Source organism: Ostrea edulis, chromosome 10 (assembly GCF_947568905.1).
Source record: "Ostrea edulis chromosome 10, xbOstEdul1.1, whole genome shotgun sequence".
Taxonomy (NCBI): Eukaryota; Metazoa; Mollusca; class Bivalvia; order Ostreida; family Ostreidae; genus Ostrea; species Ostrea edulis.
Window position 1 is genome coordinate 16,674,363 of NC_079173.1, and position 17,403 is coordinate 16,691,765.

At 35.5% G+C, this 17,403-nt stretch overlaps 2 protein-coding genes across 8 annotated transcripts in view; one reads left to right on the forward strand and one right to left on the reverse strand.

Annotated features, from left to right (window-relative positions):
- LOC125665187 (ankyrin and armadillo repeat-containing protein-like) overlaps positions 1-4,721 on the forward strand; it is a 41,405-nt gene extending 36,684 nt beyond the window's left edge. For 4 of the 7 annotated variants that reach the window (XM_056152093.1, XM_056152095.1, XM_056152094.1 and 1 more), the window contains one exon: positions 1,084-4,721. In XM_056152093.1, the coding sequence (XP_056008068.1) occupies positions 1,084-1,361 (278 nt within the window). In that variant the 3' untranslated portion in view covers positions 1,362-4,721. The remainder of the gene's footprint in view (positions 1-1,083) is intronic. The other 3 variants (XM_056152098.1, XM_056152099.1, XM_056152097.1) reach the window with 2 other exon arrangements.
- LOC125665191 (nuclease EXOG, mitochondrial-like) lies at positions 4,718-17,268 on the reverse strand. Its single transcript, XM_048897810.2, has 5 exons — positions 17,108-17,268; positions 13,583-13,729; positions 12,505-12,644; positions 10,310-10,504; positions 4,718-7,503 (listed from the first exon to the last, which is right to left on the reverse strand). The coding sequence occupies exons 1-5, from the start codon at positions 17,238-17,240 to the stop codon at positions 7,246-7,248; spliced, it is 873 nt and encodes a 290-aa protein (XP_048753767.2). The 5' UTR covers positions 17,241-17,268; the 3' UTR covers positions 4,718-7,245.
- Positions 17,269-17,403: the final 135 nt, after the last annotated feature.

Sequence of the window (17,403 nt, forward strand, 5' to 3'; positions counted from 1 at the left end):
CTTTAAAGTCTTCTCAAGAACCTCTGGGCCATAAGAGTGGAGATTTACCTGAAAGCTTCCTGGTATAAAGTAGAGTCAAGCTTGTTCAGATCATTGCCCCTGGGTAGGATGGGGCCACAATGGGGGATCAAAGTTTTACATAGAAATATATAGGGGAAAATCTTTAAAAATCTTCTTCTCAAGAAGCACCAAGCCAGAAAAGTTTACATGTACATGAAAGCTTCCTGACATAGTGCAGATTCAAGTTTGTTAAAATCATGACCCCCCAGGGGTATATATAGGGAAAATCTTTAAAAACCTTCTCAAGAACCATTGGGGCAGAGAAGTTTATATTTACATAAAATCTTCCTGACATAATGCAGATTCAAGTTTGTAAAAATCATATCTCCCGGGGGTAGGTTGGGGCCACAATAAGGATCAAAGTTTTACATGCGAATTAGTAGGCGAAATCTTTAAATATGGGCCAAGGTCAGGTGACTCAGGTGAGTGATGTGGCCCATGGGCCTCATGTTTGTCTTTTGACATAAGCCTTAAGTTTGATATTTGGTATGTTGGTAAGTTTAATTTACTATGATAATCGTATGTTCACAACACTGTTCCTTGGTTGAAGCACATTATACGTATAATTATGCGACTTTGATGTACCGTAACTTATAATTTTGCTCTTTATAGATGATCCCTTAAAAATGTTTTTAAAAACTAAGGAAAATGGAAGGGGGTTAAATGTTTATATTTCTCAGAATAGTTTTCTGGGTTTTTTTATTATTCAAACTGAATGTCCCTAATTTTCGGTGGGGGGGGGGGGGGGGGGGGGGGGGGGTTCTATAAACCAACAAAGTAAAAATCTATTGCCTCATTTAAATGCAATTGGTAAACTTGGGAATATATATATGGTATCATATGGCATTCATAGTCCTTTGATCACTTCTACAGTTTTATATAATTCAGGAGATATTCATGATAGTACACTTGTATATATTGTAAATCAGTTTATAAAGATTACAATGGCAAATTTCCCTTTATCTTGAAAACAATTTTGAATATTTTAATTTTTTCTTGACACATGTATTCTTATTCCTTTAGGTACCAGACCAATGACGGGGTCGATGAGCCGAGCTACGACTGCCCAAGCTACCAATCGGGTCAAATCCGCCCCGGGACAGCGGGGGAAAAGGTCTCCTCACCCTAGTGTAGTTGTAAGTACCCCCAACAACAGCCGCCCATCTACTGCCACCACTGTTCGGATCCACCCCACTTCTCTGCTCAGACCATCTAGTGCTACCACCCCCAACAGGAAGGGGGCTCGCTCCCCGGACTCCACATTTAAAACTCGGTTATCTTCATGGAAGGAGGAAATTTAAAAGTTTCAGATATTAATACATGCATCCGAGCTCATGTTAACTGTCTCATAATTATTTTGTGATTATTTTGAATCATGATAACCTTTGACATCTCAGTTTTATATATACCTTTGGGTGCAGTATCATACTGAATATAGAGTCATTTTTTTTTATATTGTTGATTTAAACATAACAATATTTTCATAGGAAATAATATTGATTTGTTCACAAAATGTACGTAGGCTAATGTACAATCATTAAATCTCGTTATGGAAGATAATTGTGCTGTAAGCGTTCAGGGTTTGCTTGATTCATGAATTTTATCTTTTCTTCTTTTTTCATCATGTTATTTTCTGTTCTATTTTCAGAGTTTTAATGTTCAAGAGAAAAGCTTGAAATTATAAGTAAGCAATCAACAATGGCATAAAGTTTGATAGTTAAATAGCTTTCACTTCTCTTTGAAAGCATTTTCTAAGGTTATATTTTAGCCAAAAATAAAAAAAACTTGGGAGTTTTACGTTACTCCATGTCGATGTAAGAAATTTTATGCCATACCAAAATATTTTATATGCATCATTTTTAAGCCAGACACTTAAGTTTGATATAATTTATGCATTCTTGCATGCACAATTACTAGAGTTTTTGATACTTTTCATATTTCAGAATAATTTCTTTCAAAGGAGGATTTTGAAATATTCAAAGATTTTAAACAATTTTCTTAAGAGCATAATCACAGCTTATCAATCACAATTTCAGCTTGAATCTAGCTAATATTCACTGTCTGGAGCAAAAGAAAAGAAAAATAAATAAAACTGTAATAAGTCAATTTGAAATTCATTCACTTTTTTTTTTTTTTTTGCTGAACTGAGTATATTGCTAGCATTTATGTTAGCTTGCAATTGCAGCCTTTCACGTATAATGCTAAATGACTTTGTCGCACATTGTGAAAAATATTTGAATTCATGTATAGAGCATATTTAATTCACCTCATACAGAAAGCATGCTAATGCAGGACTGCCTATATTGGGATGCTGTGAATGGATTTTCGTTGCACAATTAAAGAGTGTTAATTAATGCCAAGATTCATAAACATTAAGTTAATGAATTTTGTTCTATAAATTGTATGGGCAGAATGCCCCGTTAATCAAGTTTTAAAAATCTTTCTTATTTTATTTAATTTTTAATTAAATTTTGTATCATTGCAAGAGGTCATTTAAAAAATGGTAACTTTAGATACTAAGTGATAAATGTAGCGACAGGAACTGTGCTAATCTCAGAGAGTTTATGTGACACGATAAAATATCTGACTTGTCACAGGTTGTGGTCAGAGTTAGGGCTGAAACGATACACCCTCTTCTCGATACAATACATATTGCAATACTTATGTCACAATGCAATACTTTCAATACGATACAATTTACAGAAGAAAACCAATAATAACATTGAAGAAAAATTTAATTACCAAGATTCACAATCATAATTTAAAAGCAAAATGTTTCCAAATTGTAAGATGCCTGTTGGCTCTGTAGTTTAAACTGATAAAGTCCACTATTATTTTCGTAAGACTCGAGGCAAACAACAGTCTGAACATTATTTGACGCTATTTTGCCTCTTGTGCAGGTAAAAGTAATAAGTACTGGCCGAGCCTGATGTGTTTTACTGAACTAGATTGTAATAAACGCATCAAACCGAAAATCGAGGCAATGAATCGAACAATGATTCATGGTTTTATATTGAACAGTATTGATATTTCGGTGAATCATTTCAGCCCTAGTTAAAGTACAAGTACATGTTAACTCGCAGAATGAATTTACCAAACTGATTCTACGATCTCACAGAATACCGATTACAAGAAATTAACAGTATAATTTGATCAGAGTTTTATGATGGCCAGAACATATATCTGGAAAATTGACAATTGCAGTGTGTTAGGAAATCATTTCTGTATCAAATAAATTAATTCTACATAGGTGTGTGTAATATATATATGTGGGTATTATATATATGTGTGTGTGCGTAGTTTACCATATTGAAATTATACCAGTACATGTAATGAATGAATGCAGTTTGTTTTTGAGATCATAATGTACTATCAATTTAAGTAATCAGAGGACTATAAATGATAAGAGCCCACCAAAACATTGAAATGTTTTTGTTTGAAAAATAGGTGTGTTATGTTCAGAAATATTGTTGTAACTCCGTTGTTGATCTGAAGTTTATCAAAATGACTTAAAACTAAAATTATGACATCATAAAGGTGACATTTTTCAACAAATTTTGACACGAAATGGCTATTCTTCAAATATAGAAACCATGGAGCACAGGTTTGGACAAATTTATTCGGTACGTAACAATTTATGATTCATCTTTCTGATGAGTACACAGACATAGCACGTCATCGAAAAAAAAATTGTTCATCTAAAGTTATATGCTCTATATTTTCTAAAAAGAATGTTGAAATAAATTAGTCCTTCAATTGATTGAGAGAGTGTGCAAGGTTTGATGTTATGGACTTTACCAGGGAAAAAATGTGAAACTTTCTTGCACATCACAATTACTTTTATGAAAAAGAAGAAATAAAAAGATTTTACAGTATCTGTAAGGCTTTAAAATTTGGAGTTTTATAACGGCTGTTATCGTATATAGTCCTCTTCCTATTAAATTGTCCCGAAGGGTTTTAATTTATGTGGCGTCTAGTGCATGGTATGTCCGTAGAATTATGGTGTACCTAAAATTGCACAAATTAAGATGTTGAAAGTTCAATGTAAATATTTGTACATTGCACAAATAATTTCTGCTCTTGCAGGTTTTTATTTTAAGAAGTATATGAAATTCATTTTGTTCTTTAAAAAAATACAGAGAAAGTTACATATGAAAGATTTGACTGTAAGATTTGATTATAATTAAAGACTACACATCTGAGTGTTTATCGTTATACTGTAGTACTGTTTGTCGATCTACTTTAATTTTTAAGTTGCATGTGTGAGTAAAATTCCTATGTTTTGTAAAACTTTGTTAAAGCATATTGAGCTAGTCTATACGATTGTTTTATCATTCCCAAGATCATCAGTTTCTGGGATCTCTTGCATTCTGTGGCTTTATTTGCATGTATACATTTAAACAATTTAATCTTAGTACAATATTTATGTATATTTATTGAGTTCGACTGTGATACTATGAAGTACTGTTATATACATGTACCTTTATATTAATTTTCATTTTGAAATTTCATCGGTTTTTAATATTGTGCACATTATGTTTTCATCGCTGTTATTTTCTAAGTATTCAAGCTTATGATTAAATAAACTATGTGGTTTATCTGTCCAGAATGTAAAGAAATTGAAGACCGTATTTCATAATAAATGTAGAATGCAGACTAGTGCTAGTGTTAGATTTATTTACTGATTGGTCGATACAGAATTTTGGAACACGTGTGGTCAGGCATGGTGATAACAGAATGGAGAAACATACATGCATGAAAATTAATATACACGTACGTGTATCATGTACTGTATAAGAAATAAATTCCTTTTTGAAAATACACGAGGGTATGAACTCGGTGATGCATGACGTTAGCACAAAAGTATGTCAACATACATGAAGCATTGCAGTTGACATACCCTCAAGTATTTTCAACAAGAGGCCCACAGGCTTTATCGGTCACCTGAATACTAGTGAAAAAATATCACTACTCCCACGGGCTATGAAATCTAGAAAAAAAATATCTAAGCTAAATTCTAATGTTCAGCAACAGTATAAAACAAGAATGTGTTCTTAAAACTTCACTGCCCTCAAAAGTGCATACACTGATGAAAGGCTTTAAATAATAGGTGTATTAACATTAAAACATCTAAAGATATGACTAATTTGGACCCGTCCCAAAGTCATAACCCAGGGTTGTGAAATTCACCATTTTTTGTACATCCTTTTCTGCTTAATTAATAAGTATGCATTTTAATTTTATACAGTATCAGCAAACTTGCACATAAATACAATATACTAAGTTTGGCCCCACCCTGGGGTCAGAACCCCTACTCTGGGGATCATCAAATTGACAATTTTGGTAAAAGACTACCTGCTCTATCCATTTAAATTCAATTTAGTATCAATAGCACTAAAGAAGATGTTATTTAAGTGTTTTACACTTAAACACTATATACCCAGTTTGGCCCCGCCCTGGGGTCAGAACTCCTACCTCGGGGATCATGAAATTTACAATTTTGGTAGAGGCTTTCCTGTTCTACATCACTATGCATTTAGTTTTTCTTACACGTGTTTGGTTCTTGATTTTTGAAAATTGGTCAATTTTGGGCAGTTTTGGCCCCATCTTAATTCACAAGTCAAGGGTATGATTGACTCGTTACCTCACACTAACCCTTGACATCAGTCGCTAAATAAAAGTTGGGCTCATTAAACCATTACGCAATCCACTATAAATAAAACATCCAATGAAATCACTGCATCTTGTTATGGTGTACATGGATACAAATGACGCGATCTCGTACTGCTGTATTGATAAACACGCACAATTGTAATATTTACACCACTAATTACATTTATTGATCATAGTAGATTAAGTTGGGAAACAATATTGCTTAAACGATTGAAATAGCCATAACTGTAGGTATCAATACGCGTGTTTTTATTTGAATCTCTGGCTTTGCGTTGTTGTTATAAATAGAACTGCATTCTCATTGGTTACCACTCTGTTGTGGAAACAATCAGAACGAGCCCAACTTTTTGATAGTCACTGATGTCAAGGGTTAGTGCGAGGTAACGAATCAATAACCCTTGACTTGTGAAGATGCTAGGGCTCATGGGGTGCTGGGCACTTATTCACAAAATATCTTACGACCAAGATGAAAAAAAGAATTCTGTCTGATAATGAAATGCTGATCACAAGGTCACCAGTATGTATTCAACTTTTATAAACCATGAATGTACTTTACATATTAATTAAGAATGTCTACAAGAAATGTAAAATAAGGAAATTACAGTGTTTGTAAATTTTGATCTTAGTCGTAAGATATTTTGTGAATAGGTGCCCTGGAGTCCTGAAATTTACAATTTATCTCCCCCTTGTCCCAATGTTGCTTCATACCAAATTTGAAAAGAATTGGAATTATCAAGAAGAATTGAAATGGTCTATAATAAGTTATTAAGAAGAAGATAAAAATGTTCAATTGTTAACGGACGACAACCAATTGCAATAGGTCACCGGAATTTAATCTGAGCAAACTGGTATATAGTACATGTATACTAATAACATAACTATATATACTCAGTTTGCTCAGATTGTGTCAAAACCCTGTGGTCCTACATGCATCTAATAAATAAATTTTTAGAATTAATTAAGCCAGATTATATATATAATTACAAAACATTCAGTATATAGCTGTAAAAATTAAATAATTTACATCAATAATAATAATTCAGAAATAATTAACATGCATGTATAAGTTTTTGATAAAAATTAATTAAAAATTCTATATCTAGAAATCAAGGTGGATATTTATATATACATAAATTTGGTGAAAACTCTGACATTCACCTGAAATATGACTTTTACAAACTTGATATTAAAAAGTAGAAAAAAATAATTAAAAAATCATGTAAATTCATTAAACATTGCAAAAATTTGCCCTAGATGATACAGGTGAAAACCTCAAATCTACAAGGTCATCTTCATATCTCCTGAGAATGGTTTTATTACCACAGTCAACACTTGATGACTTTAGACCGGAATCACCTGTTAATCGACTGATGCCAATTAATAAGTCCACTGTCATTTGCTTTCAGTATTTAAAAATGAATAATGAGTAAATTGTCTGATACATGTTGACAGATTCCAGTCCACATTCCTGCATCCGCAGGAATATCAGAAAATATGAGTAATATGTCTGTTTCATTTCCCTAATGTACAAGAATCCACGGAACAAAGATTATCCTGCAGATCTGCATTGCGCAGATTTGGGAAAAACTCCACACCGGTTCTTCTTTGAACTTCCTTGAGTGACACTTGAAATTCGTGAAGAGAGTACTTGTTTTCTATTGGTTTGTTTGGCACAATGAAACATCCAATGGCTGAAGGGCTTCCATTGGACTCCACAAGGATGACCTTGTATAAATGAGTAGGCACAGAAACCTGATTTTTTCCAATCACCTACAAAACAAATAGTCACAAAAAACTGGGAAAACTATTTGACCTATTTTTACCCTTAAAGTAGGTCATGGTGCACCAATCCAGCTGAATTGCAAACTGAACTTATATTCCTCTGAGAGGATTGATTGATTGATTGAATATTGTTTAACGTCCCCCTTGAGAATATTTCACTCAGACATATGGAGACGTTCCTCTGAGAGGAAGCTAGTGACTAAAAATTTCAGGGCAATATCTATTCATAACGAAAACGAGTTCTTTCTATTAAGTGATCTATGACCTTTGACCTTGAGAAACAATTGGCATCCTCACCTTGTCATAAGGTGTATGTGTACTAAGTTTGACGGTCCTAAGCCCCCATGGTTCAATCTGTATCCTGCCTACAAAGTTTTCCTATTAAGTGATACTATGACCTTAATCTTTTAAAAACAAAATGTGTCCTCCACTTGGCATGAGGAGTATGTGTACCAAGTTTGATGGTCCTAGTCCCAATAGTTCAGTCTGTATACTGCCTACAAGGTTTTTCTACTAAGTGATACTATGACTTTGACCTTGAGAAACAATAGGCATCTTCCTCTCATCATGGTGATCAAATGCATCAAGTTGTAAGATCCTGGAGCTTACAGGTCATTTTTTATTTTGCCTACAAGGTTTGGACAAACTGTTGATGATAATCATAATACGTCCCTTATTTGACAGGCGTATAAAAACTAGATATTCATTTGTTTTCATGAAAAACAAATGTCTCCCCAGCTCCCCAAATTGGAAGGGCTCCAAATGACCCCCTCCCCCCCCCCCCCCTCAATGTACTGCATGGTATGGAGGAGAAAGCTTGAGCAGGAACATACTATTAGACATTATGAACGCCATATAGAAGTGTTCACAAACTATTTTAGCCCTCCACCCCTCAGATCCACTATAACTTTAAGGAAAACAATTGGATCCGTCCTGTCCCTACAATATGCACATTTGCAAATGGCATTGAAGTATTTTGAAAAAAAAAATTCAGTCTATTGGATACGCCAAATAGGTGAAGCATTCACAAGCTATTTTAACTTCCTCCACCTCTCTTAGATCTACTATAACTTTTAGGAAAATAATTGAATCCTTCTCCCGACAATATGCACATCTACAAATGGCATTTACGGCAATGAGGCATTGTAGTAAGTTTCAAATCTATCAAATAAGCCACAACTATAGAAGAAGTGATCACAAGCTATTTTACATCCTCCACCTCTCTTAGATCCACTATAACTTTTCAAAAAATATTTGGATCCTTTTGTCCCAACAAAAAGCCATATAGGAGGAGAAGCATTCACAAGATTTTGTGACAGATGGACGGACAGAAAGTACAAAAACAATATGTCTCCCCTTGGAAGAGGGGAGACATAATGATAGCATGTGACAGTCAAAAACTGGAATGATGTTTTATGCAAATGATTGCTTCTATAATAATTTTGGTTAAATAATCTTAATATCTTAATAAGGGGAGACAAGCAACTCCCTCTTCGGCTGTGGTAATGCTACAATTGCATGCATAAATTCCTAAATACCTTGCACAGGTTTCTAATTTATACAGAAATGCTAAACCTACAACATACAATACACGACATACAAACTATAATAAAAGATTTACAGGACACAACACCAGGATTACAGGATACAACACCAGACTTACTGGATATGATAATAGAATTACAGGATACAACACCAGAATTACAAAATACAACACCAGAATTACAGGATACAATGACAGAATTACAGGACACAACACCAGAATTACAGGATACAATGACAGAATTACAGGATACAAGGACAGAATTACAGGATACAATGACAGAATTACAGGACACAACACCAGAATTACAGGATACAATGACAGAATTACAGGACACAACACCAGAATTACAAAATACAACACCAGAATTACAGGATACAATGACAGAATTACAGGACACAACACCAGAATTACAGGATACAATGACAGAATTACAGAATACAATGACAGAATTACATGATACAACAACAATTACAGGATACAACACCAGAATTACAAAATACAACACCAGAATTACAGGATACAATGACAGAATTACAGGATACAATGACAGAATTACAGGATACAATGACAGAATTACAGGATACCAGAATTACAAAATACAACACCAGAATTACAGGATACAATGACAGAATTCCAGGATACAACACCAGAATTACAGGACACAACACCAGAATTACAGGATACAATCACAGAATTATAGGATATAATACCAGAATTACAGGATACAATGACAGAATTACAGGATACAATGGCAGAATTACAGGATACAATGCCAGAATTACAGGATACAATGACAGTATTACAGGACACAACACCAGAATTACAGGATACAATGACAGAATTACAGGATACAATGACAGTATTACAGGATACAATGACAGAATTACAGGATACAATGACAGAATTGCAGGATACAACACCATAATTACTGGATACAAGGACAGAATTACAGGATACAAGGACAGAATTACAGGATACAAGGACAGAATTACAGGATACAATGACAGAATTACAGGATAAATTACATGATACAAGGAGAAAATTACAGGATACAACAACAATTACAGGATACAATGACAGAATTACAGGATACAACACCAGAATTACAGGATACAATGACAGAATTACAGGAAAAACACCAGAATTACAGGATACCAGAATTACAGGATACAACACCAGAATTACAGGATACAATAACAAAATTACAGAGTACAACACCAGAATTACTGGATATGATAATAGACTTACAGGATACACAACAAGCTCTTGACCTTTCTCATCAGTTTCTGTTGGAAGAGTCAGTGGTCCACTGATGATTTGAACGCCGTCAAACTTTTTGGTCAACTCCCGACAGTACATCTCAAACCGGTTCCAAAAACCAGCATTATTCTTAATATCTTGTGGAACAATGTTGGAAAGGTAAAATGTATCATCCATAGCTCTCTGAAAAGAAATTTTCAGGATATTCACACTATCCCTTGTTCAGGATATTCACACTATCCCTTGTCCAGGATAGTCACACTATCCCTTGTCCAGGATATTCACACTATCCCTTGTTCAGGATATTCACACTATCCATTGTTCAGGATATTCGCACTATCCCTTGTTCAGGATATTCGCACTATCCCTTGTTCAGGATATTCACACTATCCCCTGTAAACATTCTTCCTAATTGTTGAATGAAACACATGATATGTTCTAAAGAGAACAGAACACTAGTGGAGATCTTCTGATTATCATTGTCCCATAGTATGTAAAATATCTGTGACTGGGCGGAATCTTTAAATTACTGCAAATGGTACATCATACAACTGTCAGACAGTGATGACAAACTTTCAGTGTAATATCTGTATCCATATTGAGAAAAAGTCCAGGAAATTATTTCACATACTTTTAGCCCTTAACTTGTATTCCTCCGAAAGGAATCTTGTGACTAAATTTCAGGGCAATATTTGTATCTGTAATGAAAAAAAGTATGGAAAACTGTTTGATCTACATTTAGCCCTAAAGTAGGTCATGGTGCATGCACCAATACAGTTGAAATGCAAACTGGTCTTGTTTTCCTCTGAGAGGAAACTTGTGACTAAATTTGAGGGCAATATCTGAATACATAACAAAAAAAGTCCGGAAAACTGCATGTAGTGCTGAAACAATACACCTCTTCACGATACGATACATATTGCAATGCTAAGCCTTATGCAGTGATTCAATACTTTCAATACGATACAATGTACAGAAGAATCCGATAATAACATTGAAGAAAAATTAATTACCAACATTCACTATGATCATTATTTTAAAAGCAAGATGTTTCCAAACTGCCAAACGGTAAGATGCCTGTTGGCTCACGATCTGTACTCTGTAGTTTAAACCGATAAAGTTCATTATCGTTTTCATCAGACTCAAGGCAAACAACAATCTGAACGTTATTGGACTCCATTTTGTCCCTCATGGTATGTTAGATAAAATTAAAGTACAGGTCAAGCCTGATTTATTTTACTGACTTCGTTTTTTGTAAACGTATTGAATCAAATATCAAGGCAATGAATCAAACATTGAATCGAGCGTTTATATTGAACAGTATCGATAATTCCGTGAATCGTTTCAGCCCAAGAAAACTGTTTGACCTACTTTTGGCAATAAAGTAAGTCATGGTGCACCAATCCAGTTGACATGCAAACTCTCTCTAGCTTGAACGCTTTTTGAGGGAGAAATTGTGGCCAAGTTTCAACTCTGTACATGTATCCGTTACCTAAAAAAGTCCGGGAAACATGACCCCAAATGGGCAAACGAACGGACGGACGGACAGACAGCGCCATAACATGATACGTCCCGTGTGGCGACTCGTGTAAAAAATATTACGTACTTTATGAAGTCTTATTTTCACTGCTGCGCAATGTTTTGCTAATGGTTCCATCTCTTTTTACAACTTGTTTGGACTTGACAATGGGACAGTAATGTTAAGAATATTAATTCAGAGACATGCCTAAGAAGTGTCGCTATTTGTTAGAATGTATGCTATGTGTAAAGCGATTGGAAATTGTGATGATTGTGCTTGGTATATAGTTAGGGACTGAGAAACTTTGTAATGTACAAGGCCTTGTAAATATGTACAATATGTACATGTACTTCAATCTTAACATGAGAAAACAAAAAATAAATACATAAACTTTAAAAGATCTTTTTATGTATGCAGGATAAAAATGTGTGTTGTTGAAATCAAGTCAATTACCTAAAAATGTGACTGACATGTCAAAACAATGCCATTCACTCCAGTTACTATAAAATCTGAACCATAATAGTCAGACCCTTGATTTACAGATTGGACTTGACTTTCGATCTCCCAATCACTCAAAGTATGAATTGAGGTCCCTTGAACTTCGACCTCTCAAAAGTACACTTCTTCGATAGGACTGAATGGGGACAATAAGTGTCAGAAATACCTGGTCATGCTTGTTATTGCCGGCAGGAGCCATGTGACCTCTGGACCATCCACTACCCAGGAAGTCTGCATTCTCAGTGCTGAATAAGGACTGGATCTGGGGGTCAGGCATAAATCTAGAATACTTTCTACTGGCACTCCCTGACAAATTTATAAAAGAACCTTATTAATTTATAAATTTGATTGAATGAAAAATATATAAATTCTGGAATTTTCTTTTATTAAAAATAAAAGTCAATCAGTCATCAGGTACCTTATTCTATACACATCTCACAACAGCAATACCATGGTAGAGGATATAGTTAGTATGTGCATGTCTGATGTCAGATATATATGAGGTTAGTTAGCCAGAAAGGCCCAAGGATCGAGTTGCAACGAATTAAAAAATTACTTTCAAACTTGACCCTTCTTATATACCAGCATCTTCGCAAGCCAAGCATTTTCGGTCCACTTCGCCCTGTGGGGAGCGAAGCGGACCGAAAACGCTTGGCTTGCGAAGATGATATACCAGTGAGTTTTCAAGGTCAACTCAAAATTATTCAAGCTACAATGTTTAACTTACTCCTGTAGTTCTCTGCAGATGACGGTAATATTTATTAACTATAATCTAGGCATTACTGTAACAGTGTACGTGATTATTAAGCAATTAACAAAATTAAGGCATGATCCTCGTTTTGATACAAAGTATAAATTTCCACTTTAAATAATCCTCAATTGATCAATTTCTGAATCAGATGAAGATCTACAATAACTATCTCCCCCTCCGGTTCTATAACAATATTAATTCATTGTGGATATATAAAGTAAAATCGTTCAAAAGGTTTAGTAAAATAAGTAAATACAGCATATAAAACTACATGTTCACCAAACTCAAAGTGAGCATATATCCCCTCTATGAATGCAAGCATTGTTCGTAAGATTCAACATGCATTTATAACATGTTTGCTTTATGTTCGCTTATTGCTGATATTGATTTTTTCCTCCATGTTTTTAAAGGAAGTCAGCCATTATGACGATGTAGAGTACCTCCTTAATGTTCGCTTTTATAAATGACCCACAATGGAATATTATTGACATACCCTGTATCTGTTCCTTGGTGATGCGCTCAGCGACCCAGACAGGTGTCTTTTTACTCTGATCATACGACAGCACGTGATTTGTGAACACCTTTGGTTCCTCTCCTTTGCTTGGTACCCCATACTTTAAAATCTTCCTCTTAACTTGCTCTACAATAGTGTGTTCAAATGAAGACATTTTTTGGATTTTGTGAGTTCTAGCATAACTGTATCTCCAGTTCAATTTGTAAAAAAAAGATACACCAAAGTGTGTAAGATATATTAGTCATGGATTTAGCTGCTTTATTATACCCCCCGCAACAAGTTGTGGGGGGGGGGGGGTATACTGGAATCGGGTTGTCCGTCTGTCTGTCCGTCCGTCTGTAGACGCAATGGTTTCCGGGCTCTAAAGCATTATCCTTTCCGCCTACCGTCACCATATCATATATATGGACTACCCATGGGATGAAGATGTTCCCTATCGATTTTGGGGTCAAAAGGTCAAAGGTCAAGCACACTGGACATCGAAGTAGCAATATGGTTTCCGGGCTCTAAAGCATTATCCTTTCCACCTACAGTCACCATATCATATATATGGACTACCCATGGGATGAAGATGTTCCCTATCGATTTTGGGGTCAAAAAGTCAAAGGTCGCGCGCACTGGACATCAAAGTAGCAATATGGTTTCCATTTAAATTCTTTAACGGCTTTTTTCATCGCATGGAGATGCTGTGTTACTAGATACCTTTTGGATCATAATACTGAAGTTTTACCTATTACCAACACCCTTTGGGAGATTGGGGTAAGCGGGGGGTATTCTTAGTGAGCATTGCTCACAGTACCTCTTGTTCCAACTATTATAATCCTATTATTCCAGATTTACCCTTTTTAAAATCCTGAGGATTCCTCTATTCTCTAGATATCATATATTATATATTGACGCACATTTACCCTCTAATCCTCTATTCTATAGTCCCATACTGTACTTCCTTAACCTACATTTATTCTCTAATCCTCTATTCTCTAGTCTCATGCTGTACTTCCTTCATTGACCTACATTCACCCTCTAATCCTCTATTCTCTAGTCTCATGCTGTACTTCCTTGACCTACATTTACTCTCTAATCCTCTATTCTCTAGTCTCATACTGTACTTCCTTCGTTGACCTACATTTACTCTCTAATCCTCTATTCTCTAGTCTCATGCTGTACTTCCTTCGTTGACCTACATTCACCCTCTAATCCTCTATTCTCTAGTCTCATGCTGTACTTCCTTGACCTACATTTACTCTCTAATCCTCTATTCTCTAGTCTCATGCTGTACTTCCTTCGTTGACCTACATTTACTCTCTAATCCTCTATTCTCTAGTCTCATACTGTTCTTTCTTGACCTACATTTACTCTCTAATCCTCTATTCTCTAGTCCCATAATGTACGTACTTCCTTCGTTGACCTACATTTAAGTTGGCAATTAAACAGAGTTTAAAATTGAACACATGTACATCATCATTTGGTACCCATAATTTGACACTGCTAATTCTGAAACAAACACATTAGCAAAGGTGTGCAACAGTTTCTTTTGATGCACTTAATGTTGTCGGTTCCTTTTTATTTCCATGCAGTATCACGGGTAGTGTCCACACTAGTGGGCTCCCTTCCAGGTATCTGGTTGGCTGCACGCATGGCAGATCTCACCTCAGATCTTCATTCTTTCCGGTCTTGAGGGTCGGCAGTTGAGAGCTTCCATTCTCTACAATCTTTCTCCGTCAGCTCTCTCCAAGATAGCATTGGCCGACCAACTCTACGTCTCCCAGGAACTTGTATATTTAGAGCGCACTTGACTGCACTGCTGGATCTGACAACGTGGCCATACCACATGTCCACATGGAAGATCATTCTATTCATGAAGGTCCAACACACTTCATGAAGCAAACTGGTCTGAAACATCGCAGCTCATACCCTCATGTATTTTCAAAACTGAATATTTATTACTTATGTAGCAGTCTGTGTCCAGACAGCTCAGTTGGTAGAGATTCAGGGGGTCCGGGTTCGAATCCCAGTTTGGTCGGTTGCATTTTTTCCCTTCCTGTTACACTTAATTAAGACGTAAAAAGACACTTCATACCCTACACCGGGTACACCCTAGGAACAACCTATCTTTAAAGAGTGAAGCCCTCTCAGATCCCTTAATCGGGCTGTGAGAGCAGAGCTCTCCCTATAGGTAACGCGTATATATAAATGTTTCAAAGGAAATTCAGAAATCTGATGAAAATTTAAAACAGTTGGGCAAAGAGGTGTTAGGATGCTTTGATAGAGCTCTGACACATGTTAAGTGCTAAACCTCGGGATATTTTTTGTCCTGTTTAATAGAGGGCGAAGCCCTCTCACGGCCCAAAGAGCGGAGCTTTCCCTATAGGTAACACGTATATACATGTTTAAAAGGGAAATATAGGAAAATAATGAAAAAATAAACCATACCTATGGAACTTGAAAAGTTTGGTACCAATGGCGTCGATTCGAATATTAGCGCATGGACATGTATTCCTCCATTTTGAATCTCGTCTACCCTAGTTCACGTCGTTCTGAGATGTTACATAAAATCCGTAAAGCATGTAAATATTATTTTCTTAATCATATATAATCACTCCACGATTAAAGCCATGTTTTTTGTTGTGGTTCAAACGCTATGTTTGTAAATTTGCTAAATAACGACACTGAACATGACGTCACAATTATGTACTGTTTACATCAATTGCGTTATATTTCCTGCCTTCAATATATAGGCGGATCAAATGTCCAAAATTAGGATGCTTTGATACAGTTCCGTCCACGTGCTAACTTCGGGTTGTTTTTGTCCTGTTTTGGATATAGATACTAATGCCAAAACTTTTTTGCTTCGCCCTCAAACACGGTCACGCCGTAAAACATATTATGGATATACATGTAGATACTAATGCCAATACTTAATATTGTTTCGCCCTCAAGCACGGTCATGACCTAAGACATATTATGATTATTCAGTTAAATGGGTACGACAGGTTGGGAACACTTCCACTATAGCAAGATATTTTTGCTAAAATGTAATTATCCCTCTTTAGCGAGAAAGTAAACATGACCATAAACAGATGTTTTGGTGTCTTCATTGAAAATAATGGCAAATTCCGTGCAATGCTGAATAAGTGTGACACACAATCAACATGATTCAATTTGTCTCTTAAAAAATTGACAACAGAGTCAAGAAATTTTATATCAATGTTGCTGCGTAAGAGGGAAGGGGGCTGAAATCCAAAGCACACCGTGAGTGTTTTTGTTTTGATTAATATATTTGCAGAAGTATCAGACATTTTAGCACTTTCTTCTTTTCACGTGAAGCATGAAGAGATGTACTCCATCAGTTGTATGGGATATATTTACTCTCGCTAGAGAGGGATAATCGCGTTTTTGCGATAAGATCTCACTATGGGGGAAGTGTTCCCAACCTGTACGAGGTCACTCTCCAAACTACGGTAGAGTGCAGTGGCTTCGTTAATATATAGTTTACTGCGAAACCTTTCAAATCCCCTGATAGCTGGCTCTCATGATGGTGTTGTATATGACGTTGAGAAATATTTACATATTGGTAAATCCCGACAGCAAATAATGTAGTGACAGTTCCTGCAAAATATCCACGTGTAAAAGACATTGTTTACATTGAAATGAAACCGAAAGTTAGCGGCTTTACCGGAAGTGACGGAATGGAAATTTTTTGATAAAATAATGCTACCTTTGAAAATTATTGATAAATGAGATAATAAAGTGATATTACATTCAATAATTTTTTAAAGAGTATAGATTTATAAATAAAG

Excerpts from the sequence above, each read along its gene's own strand:
- LOC125665191 (XM_048897810.2), bottom strand. The coding sequence starts at position 17,240 with ATGTCTTTTACACGTGGATATTTTGCAGGAACTGTCACTACATTATTT. Across the intron at positions 12,645-13,582 it reads CACCAAGGAACAGATACAGG|GGAGTGCCAGTAGAAAGTAT; the intron begins GTATGTCAATAA and ends TAAATTTGTCAG. Across the intron at positions 10,505-12,504 it reads GCAATAACAAGCATGACCAG|AGAGCTATGGATGATACATT; the intron begins GTATTTCTGACA and ends ATTTCTTTTCAG.